General features: G+C 39.0%; 2 protein-coding genes across 2 annotated transcripts; both read left to right on the top strand.

The window, feature by feature from the left end:
- Window positions 1–1,788: 1,788 nt before the first annotated feature.
- Window positions 1,789–5,632, top strand: sh2d7 (SH2 domain containing 7; the record flags this gene model as incomplete). The annotated part of the gene is made up of 6 exons (XM_079160388.1): window positions 1,789–1,940; window positions 3,122–3,211; window positions 3,332–3,497; window positions 4,078–4,305; window positions 4,911–5,516; window positions 5,600–5,632. 6 exons carry the CDS (start codon window positions 1,789–1,791, stop codon window positions 5,630–5,632), a joined length of 1,275 nt encoding a protein of 424 aa, XP_079016514.1.
- Window positions 5,633–7,052: 1,420 nt separating this feature from the next.
- On the top strand, window positions 7,053–16,316 carry rab11a (RAB11a, member RAS oncogene family). Its single transcript, XM_079164592.1, has 5 exons — window positions 7,053–7,194; window positions 9,724–9,919; window positions 11,288–11,481; window positions 12,563–12,643; window positions 14,395–16,316. The coding sequence occupies exons 1-5, from the start codon at window positions 7,155–7,157 to the stop codon at window positions 14,529–14,531; spliced, it is 648 nt and encodes a 215-aa protein (XP_079020718.1). The 5' UTR covers window positions 7,053–7,154; the 3' UTR covers window positions 14,532–16,316.
- Window positions 16,317–17,861: the final 1,545 nt, after the last annotated feature.

The following is a 17,861-nucleotide window of genomic DNA, read 5'->3' as shown; positions in this document are numbered from 1 at the left end:
TTTAAATTAATATTAAATGTATTCCCCTATACAACACTATGAAAACTTACTTTTTAATTAAAGAGGTGTGTTACTTTAATGCCGAATCAAAAACGGACACAAGCCATAATATGCAATATAGAAGTGTTAAATGAAGCACGTGCCTTTGCAGAAACTTAAGTAAACTTTTACTTTGCAATAATATAAATAGGGTTTGTCGTCACCGCGTCTGTGTGCGCGCTCTGCCTCTTGGCTCGGCCATCTTTCAGCTCCGCGCGTGAACTTATGACACCTGTTGTCTCGCTCACTCTAGCACACCGTCAACTCTGAAATTCAATTATTGGGGTGTTTTTTGTTGTACTTGTTTTTTTCTTATCTTAATAAGGCTGATTAATTTTAACATTTACTATTTTTAATTGTATGAATTATGAATTTTATTGATGAATTACATTTGATTTATTTATAGATTCTGATCAATGAAAATCTATGATTTTGGCACAGCCTCCTTTACTGACTTTGGTGATCCTCTGACTTTTCATGTAGCGCCACCATGAGTAATAACCATGTCATTATAAATATTGAGGGATTGCTCCAGAGTTTGGTTCAGTCATTCATGTTCCCCGGAGGATGAATCCTAAGGATTTTAGTGATCCCGAATTTTCAATTTGCACCCCCATGAGATTGACAGTTCTGAGTTAAATATCTTGACAACTATTTAAGAGTGATAATGATCTGCTACAGATATTCAGGTTCCCCAGGGGATAAATCCCACTAACTTTGGTCATCGTCTGACTGGGCGACCGTGGCTAAGTGGAGAGCAGGGCCATTCTTCAATCAGGGGATCGGCGGTTCGATCTCCGGCTCTGCTAGTCACATGTCGATGTGTCCTTGAGCAAGATACTGAACCCCAAAATTGCTTCCATAGCTGTGCCTACGGTGTGATAGAATCTGAATTGTACAAAAAGTCTGCTAAATGACTAATGTTGTTAATGAATTTTCATCTAACGCCACCATGAGGAGTTTGGTTCAGACATTCATGTTCCCCAGAGGATGAATTCTGATGATCTTAGTGATCCCCTGACCTACCTAGCACCAACATCAGATTGACAGTTCTAGGTGAAATACCGTAACTATTGGATGGATTGTCATGAAATCTGCTACAGATATTCACGTTCCCAGAGGATGAATCCTACTAACAAATTTAGCGATCCTCTGTCTTTTCAAATAGCGCCTATTTGTCATTTTGAGCAAAAAAATGGTTTGATTGCTGTGGAGTTTGGTTCATACTTTCATGTTCCCCAGAGAATGAATTTGAATAACTTTGGTGACTCCCTGGCTTTTCATCGAGTCATCATCAGCCAGTGTTTTGGTGTATGACCAAATTACTTGCAAAATAATTGTGGCTCCAGATGTCTGAATGGCTGTTTTGATTGATTTATCTTGTTGAGCTGGGACAATCAGACTTTAGTGCCATCATGGACTCCTCCATTATTTTACATAGTCAACAACTACCCACCAAAAGTTCATCTGATAAAATTAAAACAAACAAAAATGAAAATTGTACCAAGTGACCAAGTTCAATCATGGGGGACCAGGAACACAGATAGTAAAAATAAACTGGCTGCCCAATGAGAGCTAGAGGAGTCATCGGTATACGCACTGAAACAATGGCACTATTGAGATGAGAGAGACGCCCAAAGGAAATATGCAAATGAGGTGTGATGTCTTCCTTTAGAGAGTTAAAACGTGAGCAGAGGAGCGTGCATGATGATCACTGCCCCGTCAGCTGCTGACAGAACCCCTGAGAGGATGGAGAAGACGTCGGCCGTCGACCTGCACATGGAGACATCAGAGGGAGGCCTGAAGGAGCTGGTGCTGAGGTGGTTCACAGAGACTCAGGCGCCGCTCCTCCTGAACAACGGAAAGTTCCCCGACTGGTTCAAAGGCTTTGCTGCACGAAAGTAAGGATCCGGAGTGACGGAGTGAAGGAGAACTTTGTGTTTGTTCTTGTGGAAATGGAGACGATGAAATGCACTGAAAGTTTGCAGCTGTTTTTGGCTCTGATAAGGTTGTGGAATTGCATTTGAATTTATTTGAATAATAGATTTCTGCAGGATACTGTAGATCATTATGTTTGTTTTTCTGTTAGTTGTATGCAGTGGTGCAAGGAATGTAACTAGTGCATTTATTAAAGTACTTTATATGAATATTTCTGCTTCTACTCCACTATAATTCAGTTTTTTACTTTTCACTGCACTAGATTTATTTGAAAGCTTTAGTGACAGTATAAAAAATAAGAAAACTAGCTCCACCTCGACTACCTACAACAGGAACATACTCTGGGTATCTGGGTCTGTCCACGTTGGACCGGTCTCTGCTGGAGGATCTGGGTCCGTCCACGGTGGACCGGTCTCTGCTGGAGGATCTGGGTCTGTTCACGGTGGACTAGTCTCTGCTGGAGGATCTGGGTCTGTTCACGGTGGACCAGTCTCTGCTGGAGGATCTGGGTCTGTCCACGGTGGACCGGTCTCTGCTGGAGGATCTGGGTCTGTCCACGGTGGACCGGTCTCTGCAGGAGTTTCTGGTGAACCTGCATGATTTCATCTGGTGGCTCCGATGATGAGCATCAAGAATAACTCTATAGAAACAGACCATCTTCTCTCTGATGGTCTCTTTACTGATGGAGGTCTGATAGAGGATCAGGACTACACTGAGACTGGTTCAGAACCAGATCAAAGTTCCTCACAGTCACTTTAATGTCAGTTTCACACCAATATCAACCTGAAGTTCGCTAACATTAGCCACCACAAGCTACTGATCATATCAGGCTGTATGCATGACATGAGTTTTTTCCCGCCAATTAATTCAGCTCTCCATTTAAAAGACTAAGACTGTAGTTTCTAATCACCGCTTAAAACCTGATAATCTTCTTCCAGAAAAAAAGCTAATCAATCAATATATTGGACAGGATCAAAGGGTGAAACATGAATTGACTATCATCACTTGTTCAGCTTGTATCTCTTTTTTCTTTTTTAAATCCCTCTCATGCACATCACTCACAGAAAACAAAGGTTTTATGACATGACGGAGATATTTTGAATCCTAATTTGTTTAATGGTTCTGTCTCTCTCTCTGCCCTCAGGGACACGGAAGATCTACTGAGAGATAAAGCTCCGGGCTGTTTTCTCATCCGCCTCAGTGACAAAGCCATCGGCTACATCCTGTCCTACAAGTGAGGGAAAAATAAACAATAATAATCTGTTCCACACTGTTCGGTCGCATCTTTTGCTGGCCTTTTCTGATTCACCTCACTGGTTGTTGCTTTTGTTTTTCGCTTAAAAAAAAAAAAAAGGGGCCACGACAGGTGCCGCCATTTCGTCATCACCCAGAATCAAGACGGAGAGTTCGTGATATCAGGAGACTGTCAGACACACGGAAGTCTCGTTGAGCTGATCGAGCATCACAGAGTCAGCCCCTTCCAGCCCTTTGGAGAATACCTGACCTCCAGTTGGTTGGAGGTGAGGAGGGTCTTTACCTGAAGGAACACATGTTCACACTGTAAAACGTTACATGCAGTTTACAGGAAATGTAGTTTTAGGTGAAATAACTTTGTTCTCCAGCAATCTGAAATGCTTTTTTTAAAAATGTAATTCTTGTCAACAGCAACAAGCTAAAAATACATCAAAATCTATTTTGACACAATATTCTAATTACATAAATTGTATGTGTATCATGGTTTTTTTGTATTGTGAAAAGACAATATACCAAAGTGTTGATCTGTTGCCTTGCAATAACTGAAGAGGCACTTTTTCGTCCTTTTGTGTGCCAGATCGTTTGTAATTCTTGATGCACCTTCTTTCCTAAAGATTGCATTTCTTTGTTAATTCTAATGTAATGCAGGTCTGTCATTTTAATGACAGTAGTTGTATATTATAACATCAGACATTAAAACATAACACAGGGTTTGCCCAGTTAATGCCCTTCAAACAACACGCTTCAACATCTGAGGGGCCATTACAGCCACCGCTGGTTTTAATTTGACTGGCGCCAACATCATTTACATTGTGAGGAGACAATAAAGCTGCTTGTTATTTTCAGGTCGACACAGGTGAACTGTATGATGTGGTGAATTACAACAGCAAAGGGAAGCCCACACTGAGTGTTCAAGCTCTGCGGACTCTGTGGGACCAGAAACATGATCCTCACAGCGACCCGGGCAGAAACCAGAGGATTCAGCTGCAAAATGGCGCTCCGACACTGCCGCTCAAATCCAAAGGCAGAAAGCTGACGGTGACGGTGTCTGTAGACACCATGTCCCACTCACAGGTATGACGGAAGGGACAACTGATGGAATTAAGCACAAATGTTTGTTTGTTGAGGAATTGTGTTGCATGCAAAAACACTTTTAGAGTTCTGTAACTTCATCAAAAGGTGTTTTTCCGACACCTCTGCAGTGGTGGAAGAAATATTCATTCAATTTCACAGAAGTAGAACTGCGTCAGAAAGTATTGAGCACACGAATAAAATAGGATTCCAAAGCACAGTCCCATTCAAATCAACGTAGCAGGATGGTGGGGTCGCCTAAAAATGTCTTCTTCAGCGTTTAGTTGTACTTAGCTCCACCCTCTTGTGTCAAAAAACCAAGATGGCAACGGCCAAAATGCCGAACTCAAGGCTTCAAAACCATGGTCTACAATGAGTGACGTGATGGTGACTACGTCCACTTCTTATATACAGTCTGTGGTTCTACTTCTATTCTGTTCTGATGGCATTGAGCGTTGCAGGTTTTGCTTGTTCACAATAAGACAATCCTTTAAAAATCCTCCGTCAGCTGAAGAAGATCATGTGATACCAGCTGCTACTAATGGACCATGTGGAGAGATTGCTTTTTTCATCCATAAATCAAAGTGTTCTGGTGTCATATCTTTCAGGGCGTTCCTCCAGTATTAAAGAGAGGCCTTCCTCTGGGCTTCTCCCTGAGTGAATCTTTGCCCGACACAGCATCCCAAACCCAGACCGACCCAAGCGGATCAGAGGGAGTCCGAGGAGACACAAACGAAGCTCTAATGTCTGACAGAGACTCATTCAACGCCGCTCACACCAGCTATACCGAGATCAGGAGCAAATCTCTACCGAAGTTGAACCACAGCAGCACGGAGGAGGAGGAGGAGGAGGAGGCGTACTCGAACCAGTTCAGTAGACCCTCCTCAACATCTCACTCACCCACTTCTCTGAAGAGGATCACCTGTGTCACCTACTCCCTCCACGATCCCAGAGACAGCTCCAGGTCAGAGCAGCAGGGCGTGGAAGTGTCAAAGTCCAACTCGCTGTACCAGACCTCGACGGGGTCTAGTGGGGGTTCGGCTCAGCAGGGAGACGTCATGTACTCCGAGGTTCCCTGGAGGCCGAGGCCTGCCGGGCTGCCCGATAACACCTATGAGCAGATCCCAGGTGAGGCTGCCGCCGTCCAGGGAAACACGTACGAGTCTCTGGAGGATCTGAAGAACAAGATGTCCAAGTCCACCTGGAAGAAAAATGTAAGTCAGAACCAATAATCAGAGATGTGATTGAAAGCATACAATATATAATTGAACGTCTGTCCTCTTCTTTCTGTTGGCAGTGGAAGAAATTCTTTGCTGATTACAAGAAATAAAAAAGGACTCAGTGACTGTTTTGATATTTTGTTCACTTAGACAGAAATTTTAATTTTAAATGTTTTGTAATAAATAAAATTAAGACATTTTTTCTATAATTCTTATTATGATTTTTTTAAGTTATTATTATTGTTATTATTATTATTATTATTATTATTATTATTATTATTATTATTATTATTATTAGTAGTAGTAGTAGTAGTAGTAGTATTCCAGTAATTCCATGTGGTTCAGTATTTAGTTATTTGTGTATTTTGTCGTCTTTAAATTCAAACAAATTCACTTTAAATTTAAAAGTAAAACTATATATTTGTACTCTAACTGTTATTTATATATATTTATACAGTATATATATATATATATATTTGTACTCTAACTGTTTGGGACTTTTGACAGTTGCTGTCCTTCCCTGTAACATACAATGTGTAAAGTACATTTAATCAAGTATGCTGTACTTAAGTAAAGTAAATGTACCTCAAATTTGTATTTGAATATTTTCATTTTATTTATCTTTTTTACTTCTACTCCACTACATTCCTCTGACAGCTTTAGTTACTTCTCAGATCAACAATTTTACAAAAAAAACGTGATCAGTTTATAAAATAAGACACGGTTGTGCTACAGATTAATTTATTATTATTAAATTATTACAGCATAGAGTAGTTAAAATGTGCTGTTAGATTAAAATGCTGCAGCAGTACTAATAGCAGTATAATATAACATTCATATATATTTATTTATTTATTTTCAATAATATGATGATAATATATCTCCCTGGAAGAGACCATTCTGCCTAATGAGAATTTCACTTTAATACTTTAAGTACATTGTGATTCTATACTTTAGTACTCGCATATAAGTGAGATTGTGAAGTGAATACACAAATGTATTTGTAACAGAGTATCTTTATACTGTACTATTACTTTTACTTAAGTAAAATATCTGAATACTAGCATGATCATAAAACAAAATGCAAAAGTTGTAGCATGACATATAAAACATAGTTGTAGAGATTCCTTTTTTCTGATTCATATAATTCACACATAATATAACTCAACTAATGCATTACGATACATTACTGTAGGTTAAGATCTTATTTTATAAAAGTAGTTTATTAAACTGGATATACACTCTATGGTTAATAATAATACATTATATTTGTATAGTGCTTTAAAAAGGTACTCAAAGACACTTTACATGGCACAAACACAAACAATAGAAGTAATTACAATAAAAACAAAATAGATGACATCATAACAGTAAGGAACAACACGGAAGAAACATACATAACTGACTTTACAGGTTAAAAGCAGATTTAAATAGATACAGCGTGTAAAGTCAAATGCTCCATCTTCCATCCACTAGATGTCAGAGTCATCTTCGTGTGCTGCTGGAAAATAAAACGTAGAAGAAGACATTGCGGAAGTGCGGCTCCCAAACAGATTCCCGTTGGAAGTAGATCGCCTTCCTTTCATTAAATCACATTAAATCTTGGACTAATAACCATTTACCACTAAGACGATGGGCACTAGAGATGACGAGTATGATTATTTGTTCAAAGGTAAAAACAAAAGCTTTTTTTCTCGTTATTGTTGCAGCTCTCCAGTCCTGTTAGCTGTTAGCTGACATGCTAACCAGGCCAGCTATATGAACTGACTATGCTAATGATAACGTAGCCGACCGTCACACCTTTGTGCTCTTGATTGCTTTGTTTTCACCGAGCTTTTCTGAGAAATGTCAACACGGTTAAACAAGTTATGTGACTCACAACAACCCTCCGCTAAACAGCGGACGTGAAATCAGCAGCCGATTACGTCACGTTACGTTTAGTTGTCGTTAGGAAAAGACGGGGCGTCTTGAGCATCTGCTAACGTTAGCAGCTAGTTAGCTCGATATTAGCTCGATGCTAGCTCGCCATCAGTGGGTGCGGACCAGCTTCACGTCGGACACACCTCACGTTAACCGTTATTATCACATTATTTATCTCCACAGGAGCCAATAAAGCGGATATGATAATTAATTACGTTAAAATATACAATAAAATAAAAGCTAACTAAGCTACACCGAGTGTTAGCATTTATTTATTAATAGATAGATAGATATTTACTTTATTAATCCCACAAGGGAAATATTTTCGCTACAGCAGCATTTGTAGATACAAGTAAAGCAATACAAATAACAGAGTAACACATATTAAATATCAAATATACAAACTAATACAACAATTATGGTACAGGTAAATACAAATAGAGTAAAAATATCAAATGCACAATATATACAATAAGCATAACAGAGTACAACTATTATATGTAAACAAAATGCACACTATTTACAATGAAATAGAATATTATTAAATTAACTAAACAATAGTGCAAAGATTTAACCAAACAAATAGCAGAGTGTTGTAGTTTTGTGATTGATTGATGAACTGAGGCTTCGGTCTGACACACAATGAGTGTATATCTGCATTCCAGGAGAGGTTGAGGTGAGACTTCACCTTCTGTTTGTGGAATAACGTCATTATGAATGTTATCAGTAAATTATGAATTAACGTTAAATAGTAAAAAAGTCTTTGTTATTCTAATATCTGAAAAATGATCTGACTTGCAGCTAACTTACATGTTTTATATTTAATGTTTTGCAGTTTGTGTAAAATCTTACGATCTTATCTTACTGGTGTTTGAAACTGTTACTTAAGTAAAAGTAGTAGTATTATAGTGTATTTATATACTCTGTAAATGTCCTGCCTTTTAATATCTGACTGAAGTAAAAATTCCAAAGTATTTGCAGAACTATCCCTCCACTGTGTTGTATTATTATCATATTATTGATGATGCTTTGTAATGTAGCAGCCGATGGAGCACATTTTAAATACTTAATATACTGGTGGATAGAGTCACACAGTCATCATATTTCATAAACTGGTCACATGTTTTGTTTGTAAAATGTAGATCTGAGAAGTAACTAAAGCTGTCAGACAGTAGTAGAGTAAAAAGTACGAGATCTGCTCTGAGATGTAGAAGTATAAAGTAGAATACAATTTAAATACTCAAGTAAACAAACCCCAAAGATGTACTTAAGTGCAGTACATGAATAAAGGTATTTAGTTACTTTCCACCACTGGTATTATGAGTAGCTTCAGGTATTTGTACTGTATGTCGTTGACAAACACTGATATACAGAACAACAAATACATTTCTACGGTGTCGTACACGACCAAATACAACCAATGAAATGCATGAACACAGACCTGCAGGTTAGAGATGATCTGGTGCAGATCCACATAATGGTCGGAAGTAAATATGTGAAAGAATACTTTACACCCAAACAAATACAGGTTGAAAAGCTTCAAGATATTCTGGCAACTACAAGAAATAATGAAAGTGAAATTACTGGAAAAACCTGGTAATATTAAGTTTAAACGAGCATTAAGTTGAAATATGTATAAACTGTGTGTTTGAGTACCAAAATATCACGTAACGCGAGTATGCGATGCTGTAAAATAAGTTGTAATTGCACCACTAACACTAATCTCCACTTTCATCATCGATTGATCTGGGAAAAATTCTGAGAAATGTTACAATATGTTAAACTACGAAGATTCAGTGACTCATAAGATAAACTCCTCACAGATATAGAGCTGCAACGGGTGATCCATTAGTTAACAGCTATTAAAGGTATCGCTGACTATTTTCATTAATCAGTTTGAGTCTTTTTTTTTAGGGATAAAAAAGGTCAAAATTCTCTGATTCCAGCTTCTTAGATGTGAATGTTTTCTGGTTTCTTTCCTCCTCTGACACTGAACTGAATATCTTTGAGGGCTTTGGAAAACACGTATATATATATTTTATAGAATCAACAACTAACTTATTAGAGAAAATATTCAACAGTTTATTCAACAATGAAATTAATTGTAGCCCTCCACAAATGAGAAGCAGCAAAAAGATTATCCAACAATTAAAAATTCAAAAATAGCTTTTAACAGCCTCATCAAGTGAGATCAGTGCATTCAGGTGTAATAACATTTAAAATGCAAGTTTGTACATTTTGTTCTCATTTGTGGTATTAAAACGCGCTCTGTGTGTCCCAGTGGTCCTCATCGGTGACTCGGGCGTGGGGAAGAGTAACCTGCTGTCTCGTTTCACCCGCAACGAGTTCAACCTGGAGAGCAAGAGCACCATCGGGGTCGAGTTCGCCACGCGCAGCATCCAGGTGGACGGCAAGACGGTGAAGGCCCAGATCTGGGACACGGCTGGCCAGGAGCGCTACCGGGCCATCACATCAGCGTGAGTACAGAGGACGTCACCTTCAATACCATACGTATCATCATACAGATATATTGAGATGTTTTAATCTCATAGTTTAAAGAACACGCCTCCATATGCATCAACATCACAGCGCTACGTCTGCAGCAATCTGGGCCAGAGTCTTCCACGAACCGTTGCATGTAAACGATTCATTAACAGTCATAACAGTGTTTATTTTATTGTCGATACAGGAACACAGACCATAATGTCTCGATATGATGTGTAACTGATGTAAAGCTCAGGGTTCGTATCGAGTCCCACATCGGCTCAGCACAACAGAAGAAAGGGATAAATATAACTTTTAGAGATCCCCGATCATTGTTGTTGTTTTGTTTGGTTGTATCAGCTGGTCCACAAGACTTCAGACTATTTTATTTTTTCACCAACGTCCCAAAAATCATTTGAACCGCTCTGAAGTCTGTAAACCATCAAAATATTCTAAATGGTTGTTTTACTTTGTGATTTAATAAAACATATAATTCAAATGATTAGAAATAGAAGATTGTTTTTATTGATAAAAAACAAACCTCATTATTAGTATTAATGCTGTATAATAATGTGCTTAGAGCTCGTGTTAGGAAGTTAAACAGCTCATAATTCATCTCTAATATCTGTTTTATATTCGTGTGAAAACGTGTCCTTCAAACTACTGGATTTATTCAAGTTTATCACCAAAATGTAGTTTTAAAATGTTCAGTGGAAATTGATTCTTCTAAATACTACCAAAAATGTCAACGTTATAATTTACCTTCACCCAATAGTGATTTATTCTGAGCAGAGCCTGAACGCATCATAATGTAACTGAATCCGTGTGCTAGCTTTTAGCTGCTAACGCTGCTAACCTTCCTCAGCGAACAGAAAGCACAATGCCCATCGCATGTTTTTTACTGTCGATAACGACGTCGGTAAAACCACTGTGATGGATAAACTGTGAAATGAATCCGCGGTTCACACGTGTGCTGAACTACAAGTACATCAACATCTCCTGACACCACTTAATCAAACATGCCGGCCAGAATAAACTCCTGTCCAGCTGAACTAATGCATGTTGTATTTAATAAGCATCAGAGCCATTTAGACCTCCTCCTCCTCCTCCTTGAACTTCTGTGTTTGTATTTCTTTTCTCAGTTCAGTGGTTTAAATTGTCCCCTCAGTGCACAGATAATACGTTTCCTGTGCAGCACATGAAGGTAGAGGTGACTTCATGACACACACGATGTTAATCTGTCATCTCTACGCTAAACAGGCCTCAGAGATATCAAGCTGTGAAACACAATCGACCGACTCGGGTATGCAGCTGGACCAACGCAACATGCCGACTATTAATGTGAGATCTCTGTGCTGCAGGTACTACCGCGGGGCGGTGGGGGCTCTCCTCGTCTACGACATCGCCAAACACCTAACGTATGAGAACGTGGAGCGCTGGCTGAAGGAGCTGAGGGATCACGCTGACAGCAACATCGTCATCATGCTGGTGGGAAACAAGAGCGACCTGCGTCACCTCCGGGCCGTTCCCACCGACGAGGCGCGGGCTTTCGCCGGTGAGACTAGTCTATTTATTTATTTATTTATTTATTATATTTATTTACCCACAAACACCCAACATTATTTCAACTCTCTAAAGTCAGTAAAACATCAGAAATACAAAATGTTATACTTTTATATATATATTATAGAAATTTATATAGTATTTTTTTCTTCATAAAAACACACAATTCAAATACTTAGGAAATATAATATTGTATTTTTATTGATAAAAACATCTTGTCATGTTTAATGATGTATAATGAGCTTAGAGCTTGTGTGTTAAACAGATCATAATTCATCTCTAATATCTATTTTATATTCATGTGAAAACATCTCCTTCAAACTACTGGATTTATTCAAGTTTATCACCAAAACTACATTTTACAGATTACATGTGAACACATCATGATAACGTTATAATTCACCTTCAGACAGTACTCATGTTCACTGAGCAGAGCCTGAAGGCATCACAATGCAACTGAAGTGAACCTCCGTTGGTTAGCCGTTAGCGGTGCTGCTAACGTTACTAGCTCTCCTCTGATTGGTTGTTTACAATGAAACATTATCAGAGATCAGAGACTAGAAAGAGGAGAAGAAGAAGGGAGCGAGCGAGGAGGAAGGATGAAAGGAAGTGAGGAGGAAGGGAGGAGGAGAAGAAGGAAGGAAGGAAGCGAGGAGGAAGGATGAAAGGAGGAGGAGGAGGAGGAGGAGGAGGAGGAGGAGAAGGAAGGGGGAGGAAGGGGAGGAAGGAAGAAGGTTATAATAGTAAAACTTTATTTACACTGATGGTTAACGTTAAGCTGTGTCATTAATCTACAGTTCACATGTGTGATGAACCGGGAGGAGGATCAGTATGGGTCAATGGTCGTTACACCTCTAATGTCAATTTATATTTATTGTGATATATTTCTTTTAGGTAATGATTTGTAGGGATGCCGTCTAAACGTGGAATCAGCAGTTTAATCTCATATTCAGCCTAAACGGTGTCTGGTACGAGTTCCTCGTTCCCGTCTCTGAGGTCAAACTGCGCCGCTATCTGTGGAATGCTGCATATGTTAACGCACCGCTTAACACTTTTCTTTTTGGCCTCCGCAGAGAAGAACGGTTTATCTTTTCTGGAGACGTCGGCGCTGGACTCCACCAACGTTGAGACGGCCTTCCAGACCATCCTGACAGGTACTGTGTTCCTCCACCAGCCTCGGCATTCAGCGACACACAGCGGCCCTTCTTTATGAGGGTGATTTACAGTCACTTCATGACATAATGCTGCTCTGTCCTTTAGTCATCACGAGGGAGATGACCGGCCCTAAAGATTAACACGTTATCTTCTTCTCTTACGGTTCCGCTGGTGTCAAAGCTGATGTCTGGTATTTGTTGTGTAACAGTGTGAATGAATACTAAGAGGCTTTTAAAAGGGCGAAGATGGCTTTATCAAAACGTCTCTAAATACTTTCAGACTGCTGAAGACCGAAATCTTACAACAACAAAAAGACTCCAAATACAGTAATATTAAATATTATTTAACAGCTGTAGTTTTTAATCAATAAAACAAAGGAAATAGTGCGTTTATTGGGGACTACTTTCAGCAAGGCGGTGTCTCATGTATATCTGATATTTTACTGGTCAAATTTGTGGGTTAAAACCTCAATACAGAGTAACCTGCTGCACTTTTATTTTGAGATGTATTTGAATTGGAAGTGTGTGTGTGTGTGTGTGTGTGTGTGTGTGACTGTGTGACTGTGTGTGACTGTGTGTGTGACTATCTGTAGACTCATATTCATAAACTACTTTATTACCTTTATACAAACCCTGTAAAGAAACAAGTCAAGTGTTAGAAGCTTTATAAAGAATCAAAGGTTGAATAACCTGTAAACTATTAATAGATTCACTGTCACACACAGAGGTCAGAGATACACAAAGGCAACAGAAAAGTATACGGTTAATGACATTGAAATATATAAAATTTTCTTCTACAATAGTCGATGTTTAGTTGTGTTGAACATACAATTATATTTTCATTGTCCATGAAAGAAAATTTACAAAAATGTTTGTGTGCTGTGAATGATTTAATGATAATCTAGTTCTGTTTTATTTAAGATTCAGCTTGTTTGTTATATTTCTAACAATAATCCAGTTTGTAGCCCAGATTACTAATAAACTGTAAACATAATCGACTGTCTGAGTCTGAAACTTCTATTTTAGTGTGAGATATTTAATGATTACAAATCTTCACGAGGACTCTCATCACGCGCTTCCTTCACCAACAGGACAGAGAATCCTCTAACAGTGAGGACAGCAGTTCATTTGACTCTTTAAATCGTTTTAAAAATAACTAATAGTAAAAAACTGAAATAATTCAAAGACAAAATATAGTTTTAAATACTTTTCCCTGATATTTATTATAAAATACTTTCAGAACTTTGCATCATAACTTTATTTAATGTTTTCAAATGAAGAAATCAAAGATTCATGAACTGATGTTTTTACAGCTGCACAGATTCAACCGTAAACAAAACAAAACTACATATTAAAAGCTTTCAGTGTAGCTGAGATTATGAGCTACAAACTGAATGTTTATAGAAACTCGATGTACAGTCCGCTAGAAAATATGCAAATTAAAAGATAATTCAGAAAAAGATGTGCGAATAAACCCATTTAACAAAATCATCTAAATTACATTTTTCTTTTATTAATTCATCCTTTTATTCATAAAAGGTAATATTTCACCAAAAGTTATGTTCATAAAAAAATGATGTGATTTAACTGAAGTAATTCCACTTCGTCTTTGTGGCATTTTAAAAGTTGTAATCATATATTTTTGGATGATTGTCGTGATTATTTCGGCCAGAGTTATCGTGACATGAGATGAAGAACAAACTGTCGTTGCATATTGTGACTCTACATGACGCTGTCCCCCCCCCCTCCAGAGATCTACCGCATCGTCTCCCAGAAGCAGATGTCGGAGCGTCAGGAGAGCGACATGTCGCCCAGCAACAACGTGGTCAACATCCAGGTGCAGCCCACCGAGAACAAACCAAAGATGCAGTGCTGTCAGAACATCTAGCCCCACCCCTTCCCCCCAAGCCCCGCCCCCCCAGGTAAATACATCCCAGTATAAGAAGTCACCGCGTGGGGTGACCCCCCCCCAAGCAGAGCCCCTCTGTCGTTAGGCTACTGCAGGACAGCAGGCATTTCATATCACTTTAGATTCCATTACTGTAGATGCGCTGACGTGTCACGAAAATGTCTTAATATATGAATGTGATTTGTTTTTCTTCATACTTTGTGCTGATTTTTTCCACATTTTTATGATCTCTTCTCTTGTCTCGGTTCATATATCTACTACTAGATATGAATTTAAAGCACATCAAAGTTGCTCTGAAGTTATGTCATGTTAGCCCCCCTCTTCTCTTTAGTGCAATGTACTGTTTTGGAAAAACCACGTGGATTGTATCGAGCACAGCGTGGAGCTAATGAAACGTTTTTGTTGTTTGTTTGTTTTGCATTTGTCGAGCTTCAGTTCAGCGGCTTTGCATGTTTTAAGAAAAAGAAAGATGGCCGCTCTGCTGCGCTGCATGGTTTACCAGGTGAAAGATTTAAAATCTGGACTCTGAAGTGGAACCTCCGTCATCGCCTGTAGTTTTAAAAGCTGAGCGCTCACGTTGTCCGACTGTTAGCGGGACTTCATACGGAGATCGTCACCATTATACCGGGAAGGATTTCCTGATCGAACGCGTCTATTTGACTACAACTATGCAGAAACTAGCACATGGCTGTTTGGATTTTGTGTTTCTTTGTGCACCTCTATAACAAATGAAGGAATTAAATCACAGCATTCTCTTATATTATAATCAAAAGTTATGCTTCGCATGTATCCACAGAATTGTAGTTAGGAGACACCTGAGAGGAAGTAGGAAAAGGAAACAATCGGGCACCGAAACCTCAACAGTTAAACACGCTTTCTTGTTTGTTTTTACTGCACAATGGGAGAATCTAGACCTCGTTTTTGTAAGTTCAGCACGGCTGTGTCTCAAACGTCTTTTTCTCGACTCCTTTGACAGAGAAAGGGTTCGGATGAAGGAGTCAAGGAAACACTTTTCAGCCACATTCTTGCCAACTTCTGGTGCCTCCCTTTCACCGCGTGTCTCATTCACCCGCTAACGACTCGCCATCGTACCCGCCTCCCCGTCACATTACGCCTACGTACACCGAGCTGCCTCTGACTTAAACACAATGCATGGCTTTCTGTTACGACTGCAACTCCGCGTCGTATCGCCTTATGTAGCTAACATTTACTGTCCCGTGAAATCTGCTGAGCTTTAGGCTAGGCTAGGCTAGCTAGCATGACAAGCTAATTGTTGTTAGCGGACGTGTAGAATGCCTGAACGTGGTGTGTGTGTGTGTGTGTTTAGAGGCAGTGGGTAGATGGGTAGCTCTGGGGCCAGTGAACCTCGGGTGGCGGTGCCAATGGCGTTTTTTTTTCCTGGAACAGACGGCGCCGCCAGCCGAGCCGCTCCAGACTCACGTAGCCGGCAATCTGTGGACGATTTCCTCCCCTTCTGCAAATATGATTTCTGATCCTGTTCCACGTACCTCCATTGTTCTGTGTTTTTTTAAGACGTGTATTTTTTTCTTTTTTTTTTACTATATTGAACTCTATAACTGACTGTAATTCCAGTGTAAAACGTGTTCAGAGTGAAAATATGTCATTTCAACGGATTCGAAGGGGTTAAATGTGAGAGGGGGGTCAAAATGAATGGTTTTATGTTTTGTACAGATTGATAAATTGTACAATTGTGTCTATATCTTAAGTTATCAGTTCATCTTAATAAAGCGCACCAGTCATAAACCTTTATATGAGCTTGTATTTTACTTTGTTCTTACATTAACTCAATGGTAACACTTAAGGTGTAGTAGTTTATTCCATCACGAAGAATGCAGATAATATACAGGCTAACAAGTTAAGATAGCATATATAGTAGGAATATAAAACTCACTACCAGGTGTAGTGCAAGTGCCAGTGCTTCATGTCTTAAAGCTGCATTCTCTCTACTGACCATCAGGGGGCGACTCCGCTGGTTGTATAGAAGTCTATGAGAAAATGACTATTGCAATGAATTATGGGTAATTCCCTTGGGCAAAGTCGTCATCTAATGCTCACTTGTGGAAAGTGTTTATAAGAGGACTCAAAATGTCTGCGAGAGACTCAAACACTTGATCTGACAGACGGACAGAACTAAACCCTCATGGACTTTATGGGAGTGAGCATCAAAGTGTGTGGAGCGTCATTTAAGTCCACTAAGAGTGCCTGTATTTTTACCTCCGACAGGCTCAGATTGTTATAAATGTCTGACAACATGTTGGAAAGATTCTTTTTCTAAAGTAGAAGTCTCACGAGGTGAAAAGACGACGGTGGAAACGTGATTGAGAGTTTGAGAGAGGAGTGAAAGTGTTTTCTAAAAGGTTTTGGCTGATTTAGATGATTTGTTTAATGTGGATAAAATATTTGAATTGGAGTATACGGATGAAGAGCTCCTACAAATTAAAGAGCGGACAAGGAGAGATTACGGGCGTGATTATGGCCCAAAATGATCACGATAATTGTGATCAATATCGAGATCACGGTTACTCATTGATTTTAGGGACAAAATACTTTAATTTCACTTTTACATTTAAAAGTCTAGTGTTTAGGATCTGGTGCCATCTAGCGGTGAAATGGCAGATTGCAACCAACTAAAACTTGGTCCTGTAGGAGAACTATGGTGGCCGATATGAAAGTCTATTTCTCAGTGTTTGGTTTGTCCCTTCTGGGCTACCGTAGAAACATGGCGGACTCTGAAGATGACCTGCTGTGCATATGTAGATCTAAACGGCTCATTTTAAAAAGGTAACGAATACACGATTCTTATTTAAAGTTGATTAAAGAAAACAATTAATCTATTTGATTTCTGCCAATAGATCCCCCTGAATGCATCACACTGTTCCTTTAAAATCAACAAGCAATACTTTCACGTCTACACTGCTTCGTTCCTACTAATGTACAAATCAAAAATAAGGTGACTCTTCACTTGAATTCGGTTTATTTTGTACATTACTGCAGCCACAACATCCGGGACAGCTTCTCCACCGGTGTGTGATCAGCTGATCAAGAAGAAGCCTGAGAATCAGGTCGCAACCACAGAATACAGAAATATATATTAAAAAAAGTCCAAACAACCCTAAATAATAAACAAATGCATATAATGTTTTCATCTGTCCTGATGCAGGTAACTTAATATTCACTCCAGCTCGTCTTCACAACGCTTACAAATCAGCCTCAAATCAGAAAATGTTACGTTTTCAAACAGCCCCTAAAGACCAGAGTTTGTGTCTGAATCTGCTGAAATGATCTGTA

The sequence above is a fragment of the Pholis gunnellus genome (genome assembly GCF_910591455.1).
Source record: "Pholis gunnellus genome assembly, chromosome: 1".
In the NCBI taxonomy this organism is placed as follows: Eukaryota; Metazoa; Chordata; class Actinopteri; order Perciformes; family Pholidae; genus Pholis; species Pholis gunnellus.
This window is presented reverse-complemented; position numbering and strand designations above follow the sequence as displayed.